Consider the following 21,891-nt stretch of genomic DNA (forward strand, 5'->3'; position numbering starts at 1 on the left):
AGTGCCTAGAGGAAACCCACACAAACATGGAGAATATACAAATTCCATACAGATAGTATCCTATTTGAACCCTAGACTCTAGTGTTGCAAGGTAAGAGTGCTATCTATTTAGCCAGTGCCAGATCCATTCCAGCCCACAACACCTACATAATAATTTCTTTTCTCGTTGTTTCCAGTGACAAGTATTCCACCCATTTTTGTGTATCGTCATATGTCTTAGACTGGTCAACAATCTTCTGGAACATTGTTCTTTTCCTGAGGAGACAAAGACATTATAAACCAGAAATTAAATAATACTCATTGCATGTCCCTTCCCTTTACAAGTAATGATGAACGGCAGTAGCATAAAGTAACTTCATTTTCTTAGAGAAAAAAAAAATTATCTGCAGGTCCACTACATATATGGTAAGTATTTTATCAAGCTTTATTCTTAATATTTATTTTTTTATGTACGGTATATAGCATCAACATCTTCTGAAGCACTGTACATAGTGGCAAACAAATATTGAGGAAAAAAATATACATGAGAAGCTCAAGACACAGTCTGTTCATGCCATTCAGCAACACAAGTACAAATATTAATATATCAGCTAATATATTGATCTGTTGTAGAAATATTAAGACAAATGAATTGAATAAGCATACCTAGGTAGGGAAATAGTGTGTATAGATAGTGTATAAAATGCCTATGCCAGTAAAACAGTGAAAAGCATGTCTGCTGCAATTTTAGATAGGCATCCCTTTTCTTAAAGGGTACTTGTAGGGAAAAAGTTCCCTAAACGGCTACTAACCTGAATAGAGGAAAGCCTCTGGATAATCTTGAGGGAGATTGGTTATATTGCCAGGCCACAACCCTCCCTAATAACATTTGCAGAAGGGAGGGAGTTTACCAACCACTGCATTCCCAGATGTGTGGGATCCAACTTGTTAGTTATCAAAATCCTGGATTGTGTAGCACTCATGTATATCAACATTTTTAAAGGGAATCTGAAGTGAAAATACACTTATGATATAATGATTTGTATGTGTAGTACATCTAAGAAATAAAACATTAGCAGCAGAGATATGAGTTTAATATTGTTTTCAGTACAGGAAGAGTTAAGAAACTCTAGTTGTTATCTAAGCAAAAAAGCTTATCTGAGCTCCATGACGTTCAAAGTAGCAGAGAGCTCTGTCTTCTGAAGCTTATTATCTCATGTGTCTGTCACTGTATTTTTTTTCTGCAGAGTAAAGTTCAAAAGTTCATTAGCCTGCTCTGTTAAATCATTTAGAATGCTGAGTGTAGTGTGTAAATTGCTAATATTATAGGATGATGCAATGTTATAAAAAACAAAACAAAAAACTATACAACTGAAAATAAAAGTATATGAGACTATTTTGCGTGCTTCCAATGTTCTATTAATTACTCGTACTACACATACATTATACCATACATTTGTTTTCGCTTCAGTGTCACTTTAACATTGGTGGAGCTCCATTTTAATTATCTAGTATGTTTTCTTAAAATGAAAACAATAATAACTACTACTACTGCTACTGCTGCTGCTGCTGCCCACTACCACTACCACTACCACCACTACTACTACTTCCACTACCTACTACTACTACCACTACCACTACCACTACTACCACTACTACTACCACTACTACTTCCACTACCACTACCTACTACTACTACCACTACTACTACTACTACTACTACCACCACTACCACCACCACTACCACCACCACTACTACTACTACTTCCACTACCACTACCTACTAAAACTAACACTACTACTACTACTACTACCACTACCATCACCACTACTACTAATGCTAGTACTACTACTACTACCACCACTACCAACTACTACTACCCCTTACCACTACTACTACTATTAGTATTATTGTTAGGAAACATCTAAGGCTCATTACATACCATACAAATTTGGTTGTTTAGATTTACAAAATCTATGCAGTATAAGGGCCAAAAGCTTGAAAATACTTTGAAAAGATTGTTTAGATAAGCTCTTATACTACATGAAAGTGGTAGGATTGAACAAAACAAGATTGTATGGTGTGTGTTGAGCCTACAAGAAAACACAGGAGACAAGTTCATTGACTAGGTGCAAGTCATTTGAGAACCTGTAAGGTTCCTACTTTCTAATAGCAGTGCTGCTTCTCATGGACTTGTATTGCACCACGTAGTTCCTCACAAAATGGTAATCAGACTAAACAAGTACAGTAGATTGAAATCAGTACAAAATATAAAGTTCCTCAGAAATGACTGCACGACAATTTTTGAAGTACTGTCTAACCTATGTAACCTAAGTACTGCCAATCTATGTAACAGAAACGGTTAATGAGATGCAAAAAATTCCAGCTGCATGCAAATTTATAGGAACATTGTGTACAGATTGGAACTGTGACAATCAAAACTGACAGGAATTGAATTTGATTGGTCAAATTCCAATCTGCCTACACTTTGCATTACATCTGCATATGGAACACTGACCCAAGTCTAAAGTACATTGAATCTTAAACTACTCACTTGAAATACAGAGCCAAGTCTGTGGCTATAATGGCAATATCCATCAGATGAATGACATGTTCATGTTGTCTTCTGTTCAAATTTTGATAAATATTCATCGACTGCACAGACAGAAAATAAATCAATGTTACTCACTGTTAAAAATGTGTTACAGAACTGTTTTTTTTAAGCTTAAGCTTGCAGATTTGTGCAAGAAAATTATAGCTGTAACCTTTCAAAATAAAAAAAGTTTCATATTTTACTAGCAATTAGCCTAAATGTCCAAAGAAGCCATTAGACTTCATTTGCCTTGAGAATAACAAGTGCAGTTTTGTTTTTCATAAATTCAACTTAGAATATGGATCATTTGGATTCACGGAGTAATAATGGATGGATAATAGAGTAATGGATTCTGAATGCCTGTATTTAGAGTTGGCACTGTTGGTGTTACTCATGACTATAAAAATGGAAATGATGAAAACTGCCCTGATGTATTTACAATAATGACTTGAGGCTTTCAGTCTTTGAATTTCATTACACAATGGTTCTGTTACCTAACTGCGAAAGCATCTCACCTCATCCGCCAGCAGAAACTTTCCAAATTCCAAGTGATGTCTCTCCAAAATAGATGATCCATGCAGTTTTGCTAGAGGATGTTGAGATCTGCATTGGAGTACAAACATGTTTCAGCTTTTGAGTTTCAGGACAGAAATGTAACGTGGTCCTTAGAGAGATTACTCCAGAGGACTCTACACACCACCCGAAGCTAATGCCTGGTATATACAATGCAATTTTCGGTTAGATTGACGATCATATTGAAAATTTCTGACAGCTCCTATCTGATTTCCAATCGTTTGTATGATCGATTTTCCGATCAATTCTATACAAAATTGATCATAAAAGACTGCAAATCAGATTGGACCAGTCAGAAATTATCGATTCGACCATCAATTTGACAGAAAAAAAACAACTACCAGTGAGTACCAGGATAGAGTGTGGCTGCACTACTGGACTGTCTCCTGAGTGTGGTGAGCTACTATTGGATGGAATATGCCCACACATTGATCAGAGTATGGAGGCTTTTTGAACGGACAAATTTACAAGTTTGCTTGTTTGCATTCAGAACACTTGCACTGACTGCTGTATCTGCTGCCTATAAGGTTGCATTGTACTAACGATCAATTAATCACTGACTGTTTCCCAAGTATTCTTGGGCTGGACCGAGGTTTTCTGAGGCTGGGAGCGCACTAGGCAGTGCAGAAAACCATGCATTTTCTGCTATGTGCATTTGTGTTTTTTTGTTGCATTTTTTGTGCGTTCTAATTAAATTTTTTTGTGGGTTTTACATTTTGTCATTTTTTTTATTTATTTACATAATCAATGGAATAAAATACAGTAACATATTTAAAAAGTAAAAACACATCAAAAACGCATGTAAAAACACATTCCTCTGCGTCTAAATTGAGATACATTGGGCCTGATTCACTTTTCACTTTTGCGCGCGCAATTTGCCGCGATTCGCGCGATCACGGACAATTGCGCGCGCAAAAGTCCGCGAAAAAGTTTGCACCGCTTTGTGAATCAGGCCCATTATGTAAGTTTTACATGCATTTTTGAAATGTATGCAGCAAGCTGTGTGTTTTCAAGTTCATGTTTTTACATGTGGCCCATAGACTGGCATTAGTGGCAAAAACGCTAGCATTTCGTTCAGTGCCAGCGATTCTGTCTAGTGCGTTCATAACCTGAATGAGCGACACAAGCCCTTTTTCCACTAGCCATGATCCGCTGAAAAAAGCAGATTGCCGGTGTTTTGCCGATCGTTAGTGCACAGTGATTTACATGTAAATCGGGATGCACTTTTCGATTAGCGTGTTTCGATTCTCTTCAAATCGCAATTGTTTGGCTGCATGATAATTGGTGTGATCACGTTTCACTCCCGACGGCTCACATCGCAATCGCAGCCAGTGGAAAAAGAAGCTTTTGCGAGTGCAAATGTAATTGTGCTTGCAAGTGGAAAAGGGCCCTAAGACATGACTAGAACTGTAGCTTTGCAGATTGCTTGTTATGCTGACAGGCTAACCCTCCTGCTACTAATTGCATGATCAGCTAATGGATACTGTTGCTTTGAGGATCTACTACGATGTTGAGTATAAGCTAGTTTGTGTGCTGGTTGTATGTGAGTGGAGGTGAGATTGTTTTAAAGGACAAATGAAGTGAGAACAATTTGGAGGTAGCCATATTTATTTTCTTTTAATACCAGGTGCCTGGCAGCCCATACTGATTATTCTGGCATCAGTAGTGTCTGAATAACACCAGAAACAACATGCAGCTAATCTTGTCAGATCTGACAATAATGTCAGAAACATCTGATCTGCTGCATGCTTATTCAGGGTCTATGGCTAAACGTATTCAGGGGCAAATCCAGGATTTTCAAGGGGGGGATACCTGAAAGCGGCGTGTGGGTGTGGCCAAAACATGATGTGGGTGGAGCCAAATACTGGCAGTTTCTAGGCCAAATTGCACTCAGGGCGAGGGCGTAAAATGCGCCCCAACGTGGAGACAGGTATAGGTGCCCGCAGTATAGGTAGCCAGCTACAGGTCCCCCCCAGTATAGGTAGCCCATATAGTTGCCCCCAGTATAGGTTAGATAGGTATATGTCTGCAGTATAGGTTATATAGGTATATGCCCCAGTATAGATTAGATAGGTATATGCCTCCAGTATAGGTTAGATAGGTATATATCCCCAGTATAAATTAGATAGGTATATGCCCCAGTATAGATTAGATAGGTATATGTCCCCCAGTATAGATTAGATAGGTATATGTCCCCCAGTATAGGTTAGATAGGTATATACCCCCAGTATAGATTAGATAGGTATATGCCCCAGTATAGATTAGATAGGTATATGCCTCCAGTATAGATTAGATAGGTATATGCCCCCAGTATAGGTTAAATATGTATATGTCCCCAGTATAGGTTAGATAGGTATATGCCCCCAGTATAGGTTAGATAGGTATATGCCTCCAGTATAGATTAGATAGGTATATGCCTCCAGTATAGGTTAGATAGGTATATGCCCCCAGTATAGGTTAGATAGGTATATGCCTCCAGTATAGATTAGATAGGTATATGCCTCCAGTATAGGTTAGATAGGTATATGCCCCCACTATAGATTAGATAGGTATATGCCCCAGTATAGATTAGATAATTAGGTATATGCCCCCCAGTATAGGTTAGATAGGTATATGTCCACAGTATAGGTTAGATAGGTATATGTCTGCAGTATAGGTTAGATAGGCATATGCCCCAGTATAGGTTAGATAGGTATATGCCCCAGTATAGATTAGATAGGTATATGCCCCAGTATAGATTAGATAGGTATATGCTCCGGTATAGATTAGATAGATATATGCCGCAGTATAGATTAGATAGGTCTATGCTCCAGTAAAGATTAGATAGGTCTATGCCCCAGTATAGGTTAGATAGGTAGGTGGGGGAGCGGGGAGAGAGGAGTTTCCACTTACCTGCCTTCATCCTGCACGCAGCTTCTATCTTCAGCCTCTCCCGGCGCGCGGCGCATCGGTAAGAGCTCCCCCTGTGTTGACATGCGGTTACGTCATCACAGGGGGCGCTGTTACCATAGCGACAGACGCCGGCTGGGACAGGAAGTACATAGAAGCCGCGCAGGATCCAGACACCGTAAGTGGAAAGTCTTCTCTCCCCGCAGCTCTGCCTGTGCCCGTACGCCCTCCGCCCGCCACCCGCCGCCCGCAGCAAGCGAGGCCCCCGCAGCGCTGCACACACATTCTTTTGGTGCAGGGGGGGGGGTGTTCCAGACACCCGGAATACCCCCCTCCGTGCGCCAGTGGTATTAGAGGCAGAGAATCAGCAGGATAGGCAGGCAACTTGTATTGCTTAAAAGGAAACAAATATGGTAGCCTCCATAGCGCAATTGCTACAGTTGTCCTTTAAGTCAATAAAGTATACACATTGTACTATTGGACTACACATTATACCGTGTTCCTCATTTGTTTATTATATCCAGAAATGTAATATGGTTAGAGTAAACCAATAAAGTAGTAGTGCAGGTATTACATTTTTAACTTCTCAACTGAGTTGACACAGCAATGTTATACTATGAGGAATGCAGTAAGGGATTTGTATCATCTAAAGGTAGGTGAGAGCTTTTAAAGGGAAGCGGAAGGCAGAGGCATATGGAGGCTGCCTTATTTATTTGCTTTTAAACAATACCAATTGCCTGGCAGTCTTGCTGATCTTTCTGACATCTACAGTGTCTGGATTACACACCTGAAACAAGCATGTGGCTAATCCAGTCAGACTTCAGTCAGAAACAGCTGATGTGTATGCTTGTTCAGGGTCTATGGCAAAAAGTATTTTGCCACGTACGTGAGGATTCACCGCCGGGAGACTTGGGAGCAGGAAACAGCTGGTATGACTTATCCTGCTCCTGCACAAGTTCCCGGCGACGCAAAATACTATTCTCCCTCCAGGCTGCCATGGATGGTGGGGAATGAAATAATTTGGCTTGCTAGACGCCGAATTATAGTGTTTTATGAGTAACTTCAGCTCTGTCTTCTGACGGTGCTGAAGTTGCTCACTGTGCGCCGCTATAGCCGTAATTCCTATTACAGCCTATGGTGGCGCCGGCTGTGCCCAAATCTCCTGCACTGGAATGGAAGTGTTCGCAGCAGGCCAGCTAGGCAATATGCATTGTTTAAAAGGATGTAAATATGGCAACCTCCATATCCCTCTCTTGTCAGGTTCCCTTTAAAACCCAAGGGAAAAGGGAAAGAGTGGGCAGCTCTGAAAGATAGTCCTCAAAAGACTGAACCCATTCAATTCCTCATATACCTCTAGTTTCAAGTCTTAAGGTGGCCACTAACGGTCCAATTTCTAGCGAAAAATCGTTCAAGCGATCAGAAATTCTGATCAGATGAAAAATCGTTCATTACACCATCAACTAACCAATCATTGCTTCTTATCTATCACTCCCAACAAGAAAATCCAAATTTTGGTTCGACGAAAATTCAATCGGATGATTGTTTTTATAATCGTTCATTATCGATTGTGCCCATTAACTGAGATTATTTACAACCAATCTGATCAGAGCGATTTTTCGCTAGAAATTGGATCGTTAGTGGCCAGCCTTAAACAAACCAACCATTTATTTATAGGTGCAGCTATGTCAGACTAGTTATCTAAAGTTGATCATTCAGCGAATTGTATTGTTAGTGTCCACCTTAAAGGACAACTGTAATGAGAAGGATACGAGGCTGCCATATTTATTTCCTTATAAACAGTATAAGGACCAGTTGCCTGGCTGTCCTGTTGATCCTGTACCTCAAATATCTTTAACCATAGCCCCTGAACAAGCATGCAGCAGAGCAGGTGTTTCTGACATTATTGTCAGATCTGCCACATGCTTGTTTCTAGTGTTTTTCAATCATTACTGGAGCCAAATAGATCAGCAGGGCTGGCAGGCAACTGCAGGGACAGATCTAGACCAAGTTGCGCCTGGGGCAAGGTCAGGTTTTGGCGCCTAAAGGTCAGGTTTTGGCACCTAAACTGCCATTCCCCATCCAGTTTTGGCACCTAAAGGTCAGGTTTTGGCACCTAAACTGCCATTCCCCATCCAGTTTTGGCACCTAAAGGTCAGGTTTTGGCACCTAAACTGCCATTCCCCATCCAGTTTTGGCGTCTAAAGGTCAGGTTTGTTTTGGCACCTAAAGATCAGGTTTTGGCGCCTAAACTGCCATTACCCATCCAAATTTTGCCACCTTTTTAAGAATTCTACAAACTGCGCCTGGGGCAAGAAACCCGTCTGCCCCCCCTAGATCTGTCCCTGGGCAACTGGTATTGTTTAAAAGGAAATACATTGGCAGTTCTCCATATTCTTTTACTACAATTGTCCTTTAAGATACACATTTGACATAATACACTGCATGCTAAACATGAAATTACATTTGTTTTGTAAAGTTTAAAATTACAGACACGTTTCCGTACTAAACAATTATTTACACATAATAGAGCAACAGGAGGTGGCTTACTTCATCTGGTAAAGATTATTTGTTCCTCTGTGGTCTATATCATGGCAAAATCCTGCAGTGACCATCGCCATGGCTTCTAGATCCGTGTAATAGCGTCTCAGTTTGCCAGTCTACAAAGAGGGACAATTCCTACTTCAGACAGGTGCATGCATAATGTGCATTCATAATTTACTCTGTGTGTGTGTGCGTGTGTGTATTTCTGTTTATAACTTATACCTATATATGTATATATTAATACCTTTTTGCAATATTCTGGAACTCTAGTACCAGGTGAACTGTATTGTGCTATAGGTGAAGTACAGTGCTGTTAATCTAACCATGCATTGAAATAAACAATTGCATGATAAAAGTACTTGTATGCTCCTTTACATAACAATTGCATGATACAAGTATTTGTTTGCTCTTTTACATAACAATTGCATGATATAAGTATTTTTATGCTCCTTTACATAACAATTGCATGATATAAGTACTTTTATACTTCTTTACATAACGATTGCATGATTCAAGTACTTGCATGTTCCTTTACATAGCAATCATGTGATACAAGTACTTGTATGCTCCTACATATCAATTGGATAATACAAGTACTTGCATGTTCCTTTACATACAATAGTATAGTATATGCTCCTTTACATATCAATTGCATGATACAAGTACTTGTATGCTTCTTTACATAACAATTTCATAATACAAGTACTTGTACGTTCCTTTACATAACAATTGCATGATACAAGTATATATATGCTCCTTCACATATCAAATGCATGATACAAGTACTTGTATGTTCCTTTACAAAACAATTGCATAATACAAGTATTTGTATGGTCCTTCACATAACTATACCTGACCATAAAAGGGAAATAAAAAAAAGAAAAAAAAGAACTGCAAGTGGCTTGTTATTTATTAGGTGTTTATGTGTGTGAATCGCTGGCTTTGTGTATTGGTCTGGGGAAAAACCTGGAGAGAGACTAAAGCTAAGTACATATATACAATTTCTGTCTCCTGGCAGGGATTGGGGCTCGATCGCTCACGTGACAGATCATGGCCAAGTTCTATACATATGGAGTGGGATGGAGGTACAATCAACAGGCATGATGGAACAGCTTCCTGCAGATGGAGGGAGTGGTAAAAGCATTGCGATTGGTAAGCTGTTCAGGCATCTGGGATTGCTGAAAATCTGGAATGCTGGATCTTCAGGTGGCTGGATGCACACACAATCCTGGCCTGAGGTTGTCTTTATCGGCCAAGTGGGCATACATTGCAGCTTGATGTGGAAAAGTGTAGAGTTTTCGAGGTTATGCGGATTAGTGCAGAATGGGGGACACAGGCATAGGCTTGAATTGGTAGGGACTAAAAGCATGACCAAATCTTTATTAAATGGGAGGGGCAGGTGCAAGTAAATAAGTATGGTGTTGCTGGAGCCTCATTTTGTGGATAGTTGAGCTATGTCCACAGCTCAAATTAAGTTGTTTTTTTTAATACAAATATATAAAAAAAATGCTATATCTTGAATGCAAACAACCCTCATATTTGAAAAGTTAGGTCAGTTCTACTTCACCAACCATGCTTGTTTGTTCCTAGTGTTGAGCCGAAATTTGCGTAATTTTGCATTTTCGTAATTACGGATACCAATTTTGCTGCTATGATGCAAATTCCTAATTGCCATACAAATATAATTTTGGAATGCCGTAATCGTAATTTCCACCCCAAAATTTCGTGTTTCACAGCAATTTCGTGTTTAATGCAAAATTTTGTAATTTGGTGTTTTCTATAGAAACAAAGTTATTTTAAATACAAATATGGGTGTTATTTCATTCCTAATAGTAATTATGCAAATTTAAGTAATTACTTAACTCAGGAAAGTCACTCATTGATTGCAATTACTAATTGCAATTACTGATAATGCAAATGCCCCTGCACGTGCTGTCGCTTTAAATGTATCAGGAGGCTCTACCTGCAGCCACTTCTAAGACAGGTGCTCTTTGTCAAGGTGCACTTAGCAGTCATGCATGCTGAGACACTTGGTTTTGGGCCTTGCAATATCTGATAATGCAAAGGTCCCAGCACTTGCTGTCACTTTAATTGTATTAGGAGGCTCTACCTGCAGCCACTTCTAAGATAGATGCTCTTTGCCATGGTGCACTTAGCGGTCATGCTGAGACACTTGGTTTTGGGCCTTGCAATATCTGAAGGTCCCTACACATGCTGTCACTTTAAATGTATATTTACGGTAACAATCGAAATTATGAAAAACGTGAAATTTTGCGTATTTTGCAAAATTATGAATTTCCGATTACGGCTGTAATTGTAATTTTGCGAATTACATGACATTTCATGTAATCATAATTTGGTCATTACGCTCATCACTATTTGTTCCTTTTGTGGAACTGGGGTGCAGCACAGTAGGAAAGAAGGCTGAAGAAAGATACACTATTTACCCTCAGTAAACAGTCAGATACCTAATTTTATTAGACAGCTGATGCTAGTTACTAGACCTTACTAGACTCAGGTCAAGTGCGCTTTGGAGTACTGCAGGGTTTTTAGGCACCCGAGACCCTGCAGTTCTCCAAATCGCACTGTTATTGACCTGAGGAAGCCGCTGTGAGCGGTGAAACTCATTGTCCAGTGCTTTAATAAAGTTATCTTTGAATTTTACAGCAAGTCCTCCTCATTGTGAAGGTAGGACCTAACCTTTCTCATATATCTATATTTTCCTGACATTCAACACAAAATTGATTGGGCACCTCCTATCTCTTCATGTGCACTGATTATCCCTTTGGCAAGGGACACCCGGGGGCCAGTTACCTCTCCGGCTGGCTTTTTGTGAGGAGCAGTGACCTATACCTATACAAAGGCCGAGAGGGGATGGTACTTCCCCTCATGATTTTTGAGTAGTTGCTTTCAATAAATCTCAGCTTGTGAGTATATTTCAACTTTCATTCTGTGAATACTTCCAATTGTTATGACATACTACACCAGATGGGGCTCCCGGTTTCTTTGTGTTTTCTACTCCTCTCTTCAAGCTAGTTACTAGACTGGTTGCCCTGGACAACTGCATCACTTTAGACTCAGACTTCTTTGCATCTGCCTCAGTAAATCAGCTCCAGCCTAATTACAGGAAGGAATTCAAAATTGAACAATGACGTCTACCGTAAAAAAGCAGGTATTTCAAATATTTACTGCAGGTATGGTGAAGACTGCATTAGTCAACATACTATTGAATTATTTGGTGTAAAAGGTGACGTCTCATATCTCATGTCAGGGATTAGTTTTTTTCCAAATCATGTTATGTGTTTCAATTAACACATTAAAATGAAAAGCCACATACCGTCAGGAGGGTGAACATAGTCTGAGCAACATTGAATCCATGACGCCAGTTGTGATAGGTAATCTTTCTGTATCCTTTCTTCATTGCGTACATAAACCTTACCAGGGCCTGGGTAAATAAGTATGTTAAAGGGAAAACAAATTAAGTATTGATTTAATAATGCATTGTTGCTATGCAAGAGCATACATACAATGTACCCAGCAAATACAATTGTCCAGGCAGAGTGTTCCACTATTAAACTGGGACTGAAGGTAGCCATATATCAGGAGACTTGTTGGCTGATCAACCATCCAATTCGATTATTATAATTGAATTGCCGCCAAGTGCCGCCAGACAATGTGGCCCATTTCTGGCCAAAACTAGTCGCATCAGCTGATCGCACATGCTAGGCCTGACTTTCTAGATCAGGCACAAAGTAGTAATGTTTTGCGATTTTGGGATGATCGACGAATGCGACAAAACCCCCGGCGCTTTCCCCCTAATGTTAAATGTCCCCCCCGGTGCCCAGTGCAAGTGATACATTACCTTTCCACGGCCTTCGCTCATCATCTGCTGGCTCCAGGCTTTCTCCATTCTCCATACATGCAGGCCCAGGTGGTTACCTAGTGAGGGCATGTGTATGACGTCAGAAGTCACACTCACGGCCACATTACTGGGCAACCACGTGGCATGCATGTATGAAGACTGGAAAAAGCCCAGAGCCAAGGAGGACAAGCAGCGGACAGGTAATCTATATAGCACTGGGTATGGGGGACATTTAACATTAGAGGGACTGCATCAGGTTGGCAAAGAGGCGGATGCGGCATCACAAGGCTGATTCCTGATCAATTTTAGCATGAATCGGTCTGCAGTGTATGTGCAGCCAACAGATTTGATTAGAGAGAGATTTGTCTCTTGGTCAGATTTGCCAATCATTGCTAGATGTATGGCTACCCAAAAGGAAGCAGTACTTTGACCCAAAAGGAAGCAGTACTTTGGAAACAGAGATGAGCTTGAAGCTGAACTTGGCATGCAAATTTTAATGGAATCTGAGCCATTTTTACCTGGTGGCTGGTGGGTAGTGATGATAGTAACGTGTTAATTACGACTTTGCAAAATTTCACAGAATTTTCATAGTAACAATTACAACTGTCATGGAAAAATTATGTTAAATTTTACATAATTACTACCGTACACAAATTGTTCGTAATAATTACGATCATTTTTGTAATTATGCTCGTTTTCATACTGACATTTTTGTACTGACTAAAATTTTTGAAATTCCAAGTATTTTTTTCGGGAGGAATTTGCGTATCAATCACAAATTTATGATTTCGCATTACCCATAATTTCGTGTAATTTTCATGTTTTACACAAAATTACGAGTAACACAAAATTAAACACTAAATTACGAATGATGAAATTACAAATTTTCTGATGATTAAGAATTAAAATTTAGTGTTTTAATTGTAAATTATGTGTTGTAATTACAAAAACACTAAATTTCGGTTCATCACTACTGCTGGGTACTACTACTGCACTACTGCTGGGTAATTAACCAGACATCAGCTACTGGGGTTAATTAGCTCAGTTTTAAATCTGCATAGGGTCACATGGTAATGCCAGTCTTTTTCCACTTGTTCATCCAATTTTACCAAATCTATGTAGTATATACATTCACAGTGGGACGTTATGGTCGCACGTTATAAAGTCTTATAACGCAGTTTACCGCACTGCAATGCTAATCCTATCTGCCGTTCACAGTGCGACGTTAAAGTCGCATTGAAAAAATGTTGCATTGTGGTAACTCACTGCTTGCAGTGCGTTACCTCTTAACTCAGACACTTTGCAACTTTAAGGTCGCATTAAGACGCAACATACTACTGTGAATACAGCCTAAGGGTAAACTGAGTGAATATATTGAATGGATAATTTAGGCAGTTACCTTATATTACATAAAAATGGTAAGATTGGATGAAAAAGATTTTATCGTTTGTGGCCACCTATAAACAGATGTCAAACTCTTGTTTTTCTTGGAATAACATAGTATATGACTAGAAACAGTGATATAGTGTGGAACCACTGTCTAGAAACCCTCTAGCAGCACTCATACTTTCTTTCACTCAGCCACCCCTTAGTAGGGGCAGCAGGAAGCTGTGAGAATTGTAAGGCAAAGCTGAACTATTCAACACTAGTTGTGTATTTTTAATTAGGCTTTATCATGATGTTAACTGCACAGTTCTTATAAAAATCCAGTCCAGGTTTGCTGGGTTAATTTTTAAATTACCCTGTATTTACTTGGACATCCCTTAGTAAATCAGGCACCGTGTTTTAGGATATGTTTACATAGTCTCCAAATTGTCTCCTAATTCAAAGAAATGCCTGTCTATTAAGTTAAAGAGGAACTCCAGCCTAAACAAACATACTGTCATTAAGTTACATTAGTTATGTTAAAGAGACTCTGTAACACAATTTTCATCCTTATTTCCTCTATCCTATAAGTTCCTATGCCTGTTCTAATGTTGTCTGGCTTACTGCAGCCTTTCCTACTTGCACAGTGGCTGTATTATCTCTGTTATATGATCTAATCTTCTCTCCTCTGTCGGCTCTGTCAGCTGAGGCTGGAATGTGTGGAATGTGCAGGGCTGCTTGTGATTGGATAGAAGCTATACACACCCTTTCCAGGCCCCTTGCAGGCTCTGTATGACTCACACTCTCTGCTTATGTGAGCCTATCACAAGCTGGTTAGTTTGTTTGTAAACACTGCCTAAACCTGGCAATTACAAGCCAGAGAGTGGCAGAAACAGCACAGAGGGGCCCAGGAGAACATAATGAATAGAATGGTATGCTTCTTGTTGTAAGAATTTTAGAGTACAGATTCTCTTTAATTAAAATAGATAGGTAATATAATCTCTTACCCACACTGTTTTAAAAGAATATGCAAATGTTTGATTTCATGATGGCAGCCATCTTTTTGGTTGAAAGGAGGTGACAGGGAGCATGAGACACAGTTCCAACTGTCCTGTGTCCTGAGCACCTCTCCCAGTTGCTAGGCAACGTGAATAACAACATAGGAAATCCCATCATGCTCTGCACAGCATCAGGGAAAAAAAGCAGGGGCTTTTTTTCTTTGATGGGTGGAGCTTAGCTAAAAATGCAGCAAAAAAAATGATGCTTTGGTAAGAAAAACAAAGTTCTTATGCTGTGAAACTGTTAAAGAAACACCGTGGGCCTGATTCACAAAGCGGTGATAACTCATTTATCACGCCTAAAAGACTTTAGGCATGATAACCTTTGCACCACACTGGTGAAAAGCCAGTTTAGGCGTGATAAGTTTAGGTGTGGTAAGTTTAGGTGTGATAAGTTTAGGCATGCTAAGTTTAGATAAGTGTAGATAGCGTGCAAAGTCCCGCACGCAAAGCAGCACCATTAAACTCTATGCGAAGTGCACCAGACTTTGCTAGCGCAAAACTTTTGATCAGCTGTGCACTGCGGTGCTAACACAGTTGGTGCTTAAACTTATCATGCCTAAACTTATCACACCTAAACTTATCATGCCTAAACTTATCACACCTAAACTTATCACACCTAAACTTATCATGCCTAAACTGAGTATAGGCGTGATAAAGGGCTTTTCACCAGCGTGCAAACTGTTAGCACCGCTTTGTGAATCAGGCCCCAAGCCTTTTCAGTTCTGCTGAGTAAATTTTTAGTCTGGAGGTACACTTTAAGTTCTGAAAAAAATGATCAGCTAAACAGTTCATGAACCTTCTTAGCAGTCTTACCTCCGGGGGAATTTGAAATTTTTTCACTACATTAAGTTCATAGTACATTTGGATCCCACACTTCACAAGATCTACTTCAGTACAGTCAAAATCTGAGAAGCGGAACTCATAAATTTCAAACTTCTGTGTTCCCGGCAATGATTTTTTCTATCAAAAAGAAAGAATGAAAAAGGCAATTCCTTCAAAAACAATGCACCTTTCAGCAATGAAAGAAAAGACAAACGCTACAAGGAAGTTTTTTCTACATACCAGTAGCTGTGCAATCTCATCCTCCTCACACTTTTCAAATTCTTTGCCAAGCTTTTCCCGAGTAGGCTAGAAGATGCCAAGCAGGACAATTTAATTATGCTAAACTGTTGTCTCAAAATGTTTTCAAAGATTTTTGTTCAAGATACATTCTTAAAAAGGAGCTACTGCCAAATATTACAACTCACATAAATTAACAGAGCATGTAAGTATTACCAAACCATATGTTCATTTAGCTTTCCCGCCATTAATGAAACACATTGGCCCTTCACACCCCATCAATAAAATGTTGTTTAAGCCACCCGAAAGCAAAAAAAACATACTCAGGATAGTTTTCACAGTACTTTTTTCACCTATTCTTGGTACTTTTTTAATTGCAGAGTGCTAGTGGCATAGCTACAGACCTGTGGGCGCTTATGCAGAATTTGAACCTGCCCCCCACACACACACACATGCAAGGCTGTTACAGTTACATTGATAGCCTCCAGACTAGCAACGTGTTCTGTTGCTATGTGGGGAGGAGCAGGGCCTAAAGCGTGAGATGGGGCCCAATGAAGTGAGATGGGGACATTCACTCAGACTGACAGTGTCTACTTCCTACAGACCTGTACACATGCTAAGTTAAACTCTGGAGAGAGTTCAGTAATGACCACCTGTGTTGAGAATCCAGCGTTAGTAAAGCCCCTGATCATTCTCAGTGTGATAGTGAGTGATCCGCCTAGCAGATCAATATGGCCTCCCAGTCATCTCGTACGACGAGGTGATGGGGGTTAACAATGTCCTTGGCCAGTCCAAGGGTGATCAGGGGGTGTACTCGCGCTGGATTCTCGGTACAGGAGGTCATTAATGGTTCTTTGGCCAAGTTTAACCTAGCATGTGGATAAGGCTGTAGTAAGTAGGCACTGTCAGTCTGACTGTATGTGCCAACTTGTGCTGGAGGAGGGCCGTTGCCTGATTGGAGGTAGGCAGAAGGAGTAGAGCATTGTGCGGTGGAAGCATACATGGGCCCACACAGCAGCGGTTGCAACCGCCGTGACAGCGGGCCCTACCCCACTGCAGAGTGCTGAAAAGTTATTTTAAATAGAAGATGAAAAAGTATCTCCTAGGAGAAAACCCAGGAGAAACAGTCATTTGATTAAGGACCATTGTTTCAATACTTCTGCTACCTCTGCCTATGCCCCTCCAAATAACTTGCAGGCTGTGTTTTTATCATACATTAATTGGAACATCAGAAAGATCTAGCAGTGATGCAACATTGGGGCCTCTATTTGGGTCTCTCAATAGGCTTATGGATTGCCCTATCATCACAGGATTGCCCTGTCATATTTGAAGGGAAAGCATTGCCCCCCCCCCCCCCCTTGTTGATGTGATGCTGCAAAGGTTCAGCAATGTGGTAGTAATGCAAGGGTCTTTGAGGGGGGCCCAGACAAAAAAAAAATGTAATCTGCCACTGAAGGGTTCCCACTGCGCCTTTGATCTGATCAATAGGAATCTTCCTTAGGAAAGATTCTCACTGAACCAGATCAATGGACCAATTGGGAGCACCAAAGGAGCATTTGAAGATACTTTAACTGGGGCTTCTGTTACTATTGTGGCAGAGTGTGGCAGTAATGCTGCAGGGATACATGTTTAGTGGGTGGCTCTTCAATCACGTATTAAGAATTTAAGTTTATAGGAGAATACTAGTTTATAGGAGAATTTTAGACGCTAAGGCCCTTTTCACAGTGGTCACTTGCGATGCAGAAAAATTTTGCATGTCAACTCACTGCCCAGAGAATTCTATGGGGCTGTTCACAGTAATGGATGGCGTTATTTTAACTCACTGCAAGCAGGTTTTGTATTAAGGTCTATGGCTAGTCTCCTTTTCAGTTCACACTCATTATAACATGTGAATTATGCAACTGACCACTGTGAATCCAGCCTTACAGATGAAAATATCAGAAGAATATAGATGTAGAAGATAATGAAACTGGATACAAGCATACAAAAGAAATGGAGAATGATAGGGCAGAGACAGAAAATTTGAACTGTAATAATCCAGATTTGTAATCATACCCGCCATAACATTAAAAATGCTCACAGCAGCAAAAACCTTTTAATACAATAAAACATGTATAGCAAAATGCGTATTAAAGGGAACGCGAGGTGAGAGGGATGTGGAGGCTCTCATATTTATTTCCTTTTTTAGAGACTCTGTAACAAAAAAAAAAGTGCCCCGTGATGGTACTTACCTCAATAGGGATCCTATCGAGGCTTCTCCCGTCCTCCTCCGTCCCACGGGGGTCTCGCTGGGCCCCTACGAAGCCACAGCCAACAATTTGTCAAGCAGTAGCGCAGGCACAGTAGCGGCTCCCCAATGGGCTAAGGCGGAAATAGCCAGTCCCAATTGGGTCCACTCTACTGCGCAGGTTACTTGCGCCTACGCAGTAGAGCGAACCGAACTGGGATCGGCTATTTCTGCTTGATCCTGAGCCTAAAGCCACTACTGCGACTGGGCTGGAGCCGGGAAGGTAAATACTTACATGGCCGCCGTTCGGAGGGTCCCAGCGAGACCACGGTGGGATGGAGGAGGATGGGGGAAGCCTCAATAGGATACAGGGGCTCCCCCCCCCCCCCCGGGGTAAGTACCTCCCAGGGGTACTTTTTTCTGTTACAGGTTTTCTTTAAGCAATACCAGTTGCCTTGCAGTCCTCCTGGTACTCTGACTCAGCTGGCTCAGGTCTTACTGGACTAGCCATATGCTTGTTCCAGGGTTTTGACTTAGACACTACTTATTCCATATCCCTCTCGCCTCGGGTTCCCTTTAAGGTAAACAATCAGTCACACCCTACAGGTGCGAGAGTTTCTCTCTGTATTTTTTTTTCATAAACAAGTCAAGGTTGGTTGGATAATATAGGCTTTCCATAATATAGGATCTCCATTGTACTGCTACCCTTTTAATTAAAGCTTCTTTTAACATAGCAGTCCTCTGTCTTGTGATATGGCATTCAGCAATCAGTGAGTGCATCCTCTAATATGCCTCCAGTAATATAACACAGTAACAAGGTAAATTGGCTATTCACTCATATTATCAGGGGTAGGGGTACAAATGCATTCAAAATGAACGTTTCTAACACAGTCTTTGAAGTAAAAAAAAAAAAGTCAGGTAAGATGTTTTTGTATGATAATAAGATAATATATTTTATGTACAGCAACATAAACAGCTAGCAAATTACCACAATGTCTTGCATTTCATCCTTATTAGCCTTCACATGGTACATCACCATGTCTTGTGCAATGTCTTTGCGGTTTTCCAGCTTATTCATTCTGTCATAAGTGTCGGTGTTCAAGACAGACCAGCCCAAAAACTGTGTCAAAGACTGAGAAATAAAGTGATTTACATTTAGTACATAATTCACCTCGTGACACTTCTTTTTTAGTTTAGTAAATGCTCGTTAAAAACTGTTGAATGAACTAAGAAGAGCAAAAGATTTATTACAGTTTGTAAACACACACAATCACTACATTCAATAGTATTAATAGTAAGGTCCACAACCCCCCTCCCCCCACCCTCCCAAACATCTCAGTTGTCAAAATGCTTCTGCATGCAACCTAATGTTGGGATTTTAGGGATCCAATAACATCTAAAGGTAAAACATAAAAAACTTTTAATTGGCGCTATAAAAGGTCAATGGAATCATGCAAAAATCCTGTTAGAAACAATTTGTGCAAAAGTTAACTTGTAAAGAAAATGCCTGATGTACGTTTCATGGCCAAAGGCTGCTTCCTCAGGGGCAGACAGTCTTTTCATACAAGCACCAATATACTTGTTGGACCATAATCACAAGCTAAGTGTCAGCAAGGTGATCAAACTCAAAACAAGAGCAACCAAAATCCCATGTTTTAAACAGTCTGCATAGGCGATGGCTGCCCGACTGTGCCTAACTAGTCCACGCCTCCCACAGACGTGCCGGGTAAAGAAGTCCTGACACTTCTGTATATAGTGTGGCTCAATTAGATGTCATTTGGTGGTGGGCAGCTATCACCCACACAGACCATTTAAAACTGGGAATCCTGGACCCTCTTGCTTTGAATTTGATCACCTTTTTATCTTTTGTATTTGTATTTCGGAAACAAATAAAGCTTTTGAATTATCAAAAATAGCAGAAATCGTGTAAAGACCAATACTTTTCTACATCATTACACACATACAGATACACTAAACCACACATACAGGCGCGCACACACACACACACACACACACACACACACACACACGTACCTCCATTAATGTTTCATCCTGTTCATCAAAAGGCTTTCCATCTTTTCTATTGTAGAAAGTGGCAACTCCCACTATTTCCTCCTTTTTGTTTACAATAGGCATTGATAAGACGTTTTTTATGACCCATCCACTTTCATCCAGTGGTTTTCTCTTAAAAAAATAAATGCATGCTTTTGTAATGTTAACAATCGAAATGTAAAATTAAAAATATTATTTCATGTCTTATAGACTTATCCATAGTGGCTTCGGCACATCATTTCCACATTTGGGTTACTTTCCTACAGCCACACTACTACCCAGTAATGCTGAAATGACTCACTTTTTGCCCTGAAACTAAGTATTCCTGTCCCCCGAAAGATGCTTCTCCAGGCACACTGTGTGATCCTGCACAGAGGGGCAGTGCTCAGGTGTAAGGTGATTGCTATAGTATAGTATAGTTTAGTCTAACCCTTGGGGGGGGGGGGGGGTCTCTTCACTCTCTGTTACTGCTGTCTCCTCTGACATTAAGCCTCACTATGGACACATGACAGTATGGGGGAAAAGAAAAGGAGGCTGCCAAGTGATAGAGGCACTATTGTGAGGGCTCAGTAATAGGGTCACTACAATGGAAGAAAACAACAGATGCCTACAGAATTAATGGCGTCATTTGGGCCTGTAAACTTAATTGGAGCACATGTATGTAGTATACACAGCGGCAGTGCTGTATTGACCATAAGTCTTTATTTCTTTTGTTGTTACAGTAATATTTCTTGTATTGCCCCCCCCCCCCCCCTCCCCAAATAAGTAAATAAATAAGAACAAGGATGCCAAATGGCAATGTCATGTAACTCCGTGCCTAGGATTTTAATAGAGATAATGCTTCAGTACCAAGTAATACCAACAAGAGACCCATGATAACGTGTGTGATCAGAATTGACTCCTGAAAAAAAGTAATGGAGCCTATGACCAAATACAGAACAATTTATTATTCTGTAATTACATAGTACAGGATTGTTAAAATTATAATTGTAATTATAATTAAAATGACAAATTATGGGCAGCATGGTGGCAGATTGGTTAGCGCTCTTGCCTTGCAGTGCTGAGTCCCCAGTTCAAATCCCAGCCAGGTCAACATCTGCAAGGAGTTTATATGTTCTCCTGTGTCTGTGTGGGTTTCCTCCGGGCACTCCGGTTTCCTTCCACATCCCAAAAACATACTGATAAGTTAATTGGCTTCCCCCTAAAAATTCACCCTAGACTATGATACATGGACTACACAATACATACATACACATATGACTATGGTAGGGACTAGATTGTGAGCCCCTCTGAGGGACAGTTAGTGACAAGATAATATATATTCTTTACAGCGCCGCGTAATAGGTCGGCATTATATAAATAAATAAATAATGTATTATTGAAGCATTAAACCACATTCAGTGAATTGCAAGAGATTATCATGTAACATTCTTGTGTCCCTTTGTTAACCTGTAAAGCACCTAGAAATATGACAGTCACCTGAATAATCACTTATGTGGGCTCCACAGGACATTTCTTAACTGACTGACTGGCCAAGGCTCATGTTTGCAAACCATCACTAGTTATTGTTTGCCATGAACATGTGTACACAACAAAGCCAAGCATACACGCCGAAGGGTGAGCTATTAAAGAGACATCTAAATCTGATACGTTAGATCATGTCTGTATTGACCCAAAATCAGTGCTATT

General features: G+C 40.3%; 1 protein-coding gene across 1 annotated transcript in view; it reads right to left on the reverse strand.

Moving 5' to 3' along the window:
- LOC137506108 (rod cGMP-specific 3',5'-cyclic phosphodiesterase subunit beta-like) overlaps positions 1 to 21,891 on the reverse strand; it is a 93,267-nt gene that overhangs the window by 40,715 nt on the left and 30,661 nt on the right. The window contains exons 9-17 of the mRNA XM_068233575.1: positions 20,185 to 20,334; positions 19,139 to 19,282; positions 15,927 to 15,992; positions 15,678 to 15,824; positions 11,914 to 12,021; positions 8,583 to 8,692; positions 3,089 to 3,176; positions 2,535 to 2,635; positions 148 to 255 (exon numbers count right to left, since the gene is read on the reverse strand). Of these exons, the coding sequence (XP_068089676.1) occupies positions 148 to 255; positions 2,535 to 2,635; positions 3,089 to 3,176; positions 8,583 to 8,692; positions 11,914 to 12,021; positions 15,678 to 15,824; positions 15,927 to 15,992; positions 19,139 to 19,282; positions 20,185 to 20,334 (1,022 nt within the window). The remainder of the gene's footprint in view (positions 1 to 147; positions 256 to 2,534; positions 2,636 to 3,088; positions 3,177 to 8,582; positions 8,693 to 11,913; positions 12,022 to 15,677; positions 15,825 to 15,926; positions 15,993 to 19,138; positions 19,283 to 20,184; positions 20,335 to 21,891) is intronic.

Source organism: Hyperolius riggenbachi, chromosome 1 (assembly GCF_040937935.1).
Source record: "Hyperolius riggenbachi isolate aHypRig1 chromosome 1, aHypRig1.pri, whole genome shotgun sequence".
Taxonomy (NCBI): Eukaryota; Metazoa; Chordata; class Amphibia; order Anura; family Hyperoliidae; genus Hyperolius; species Hyperolius riggenbachi.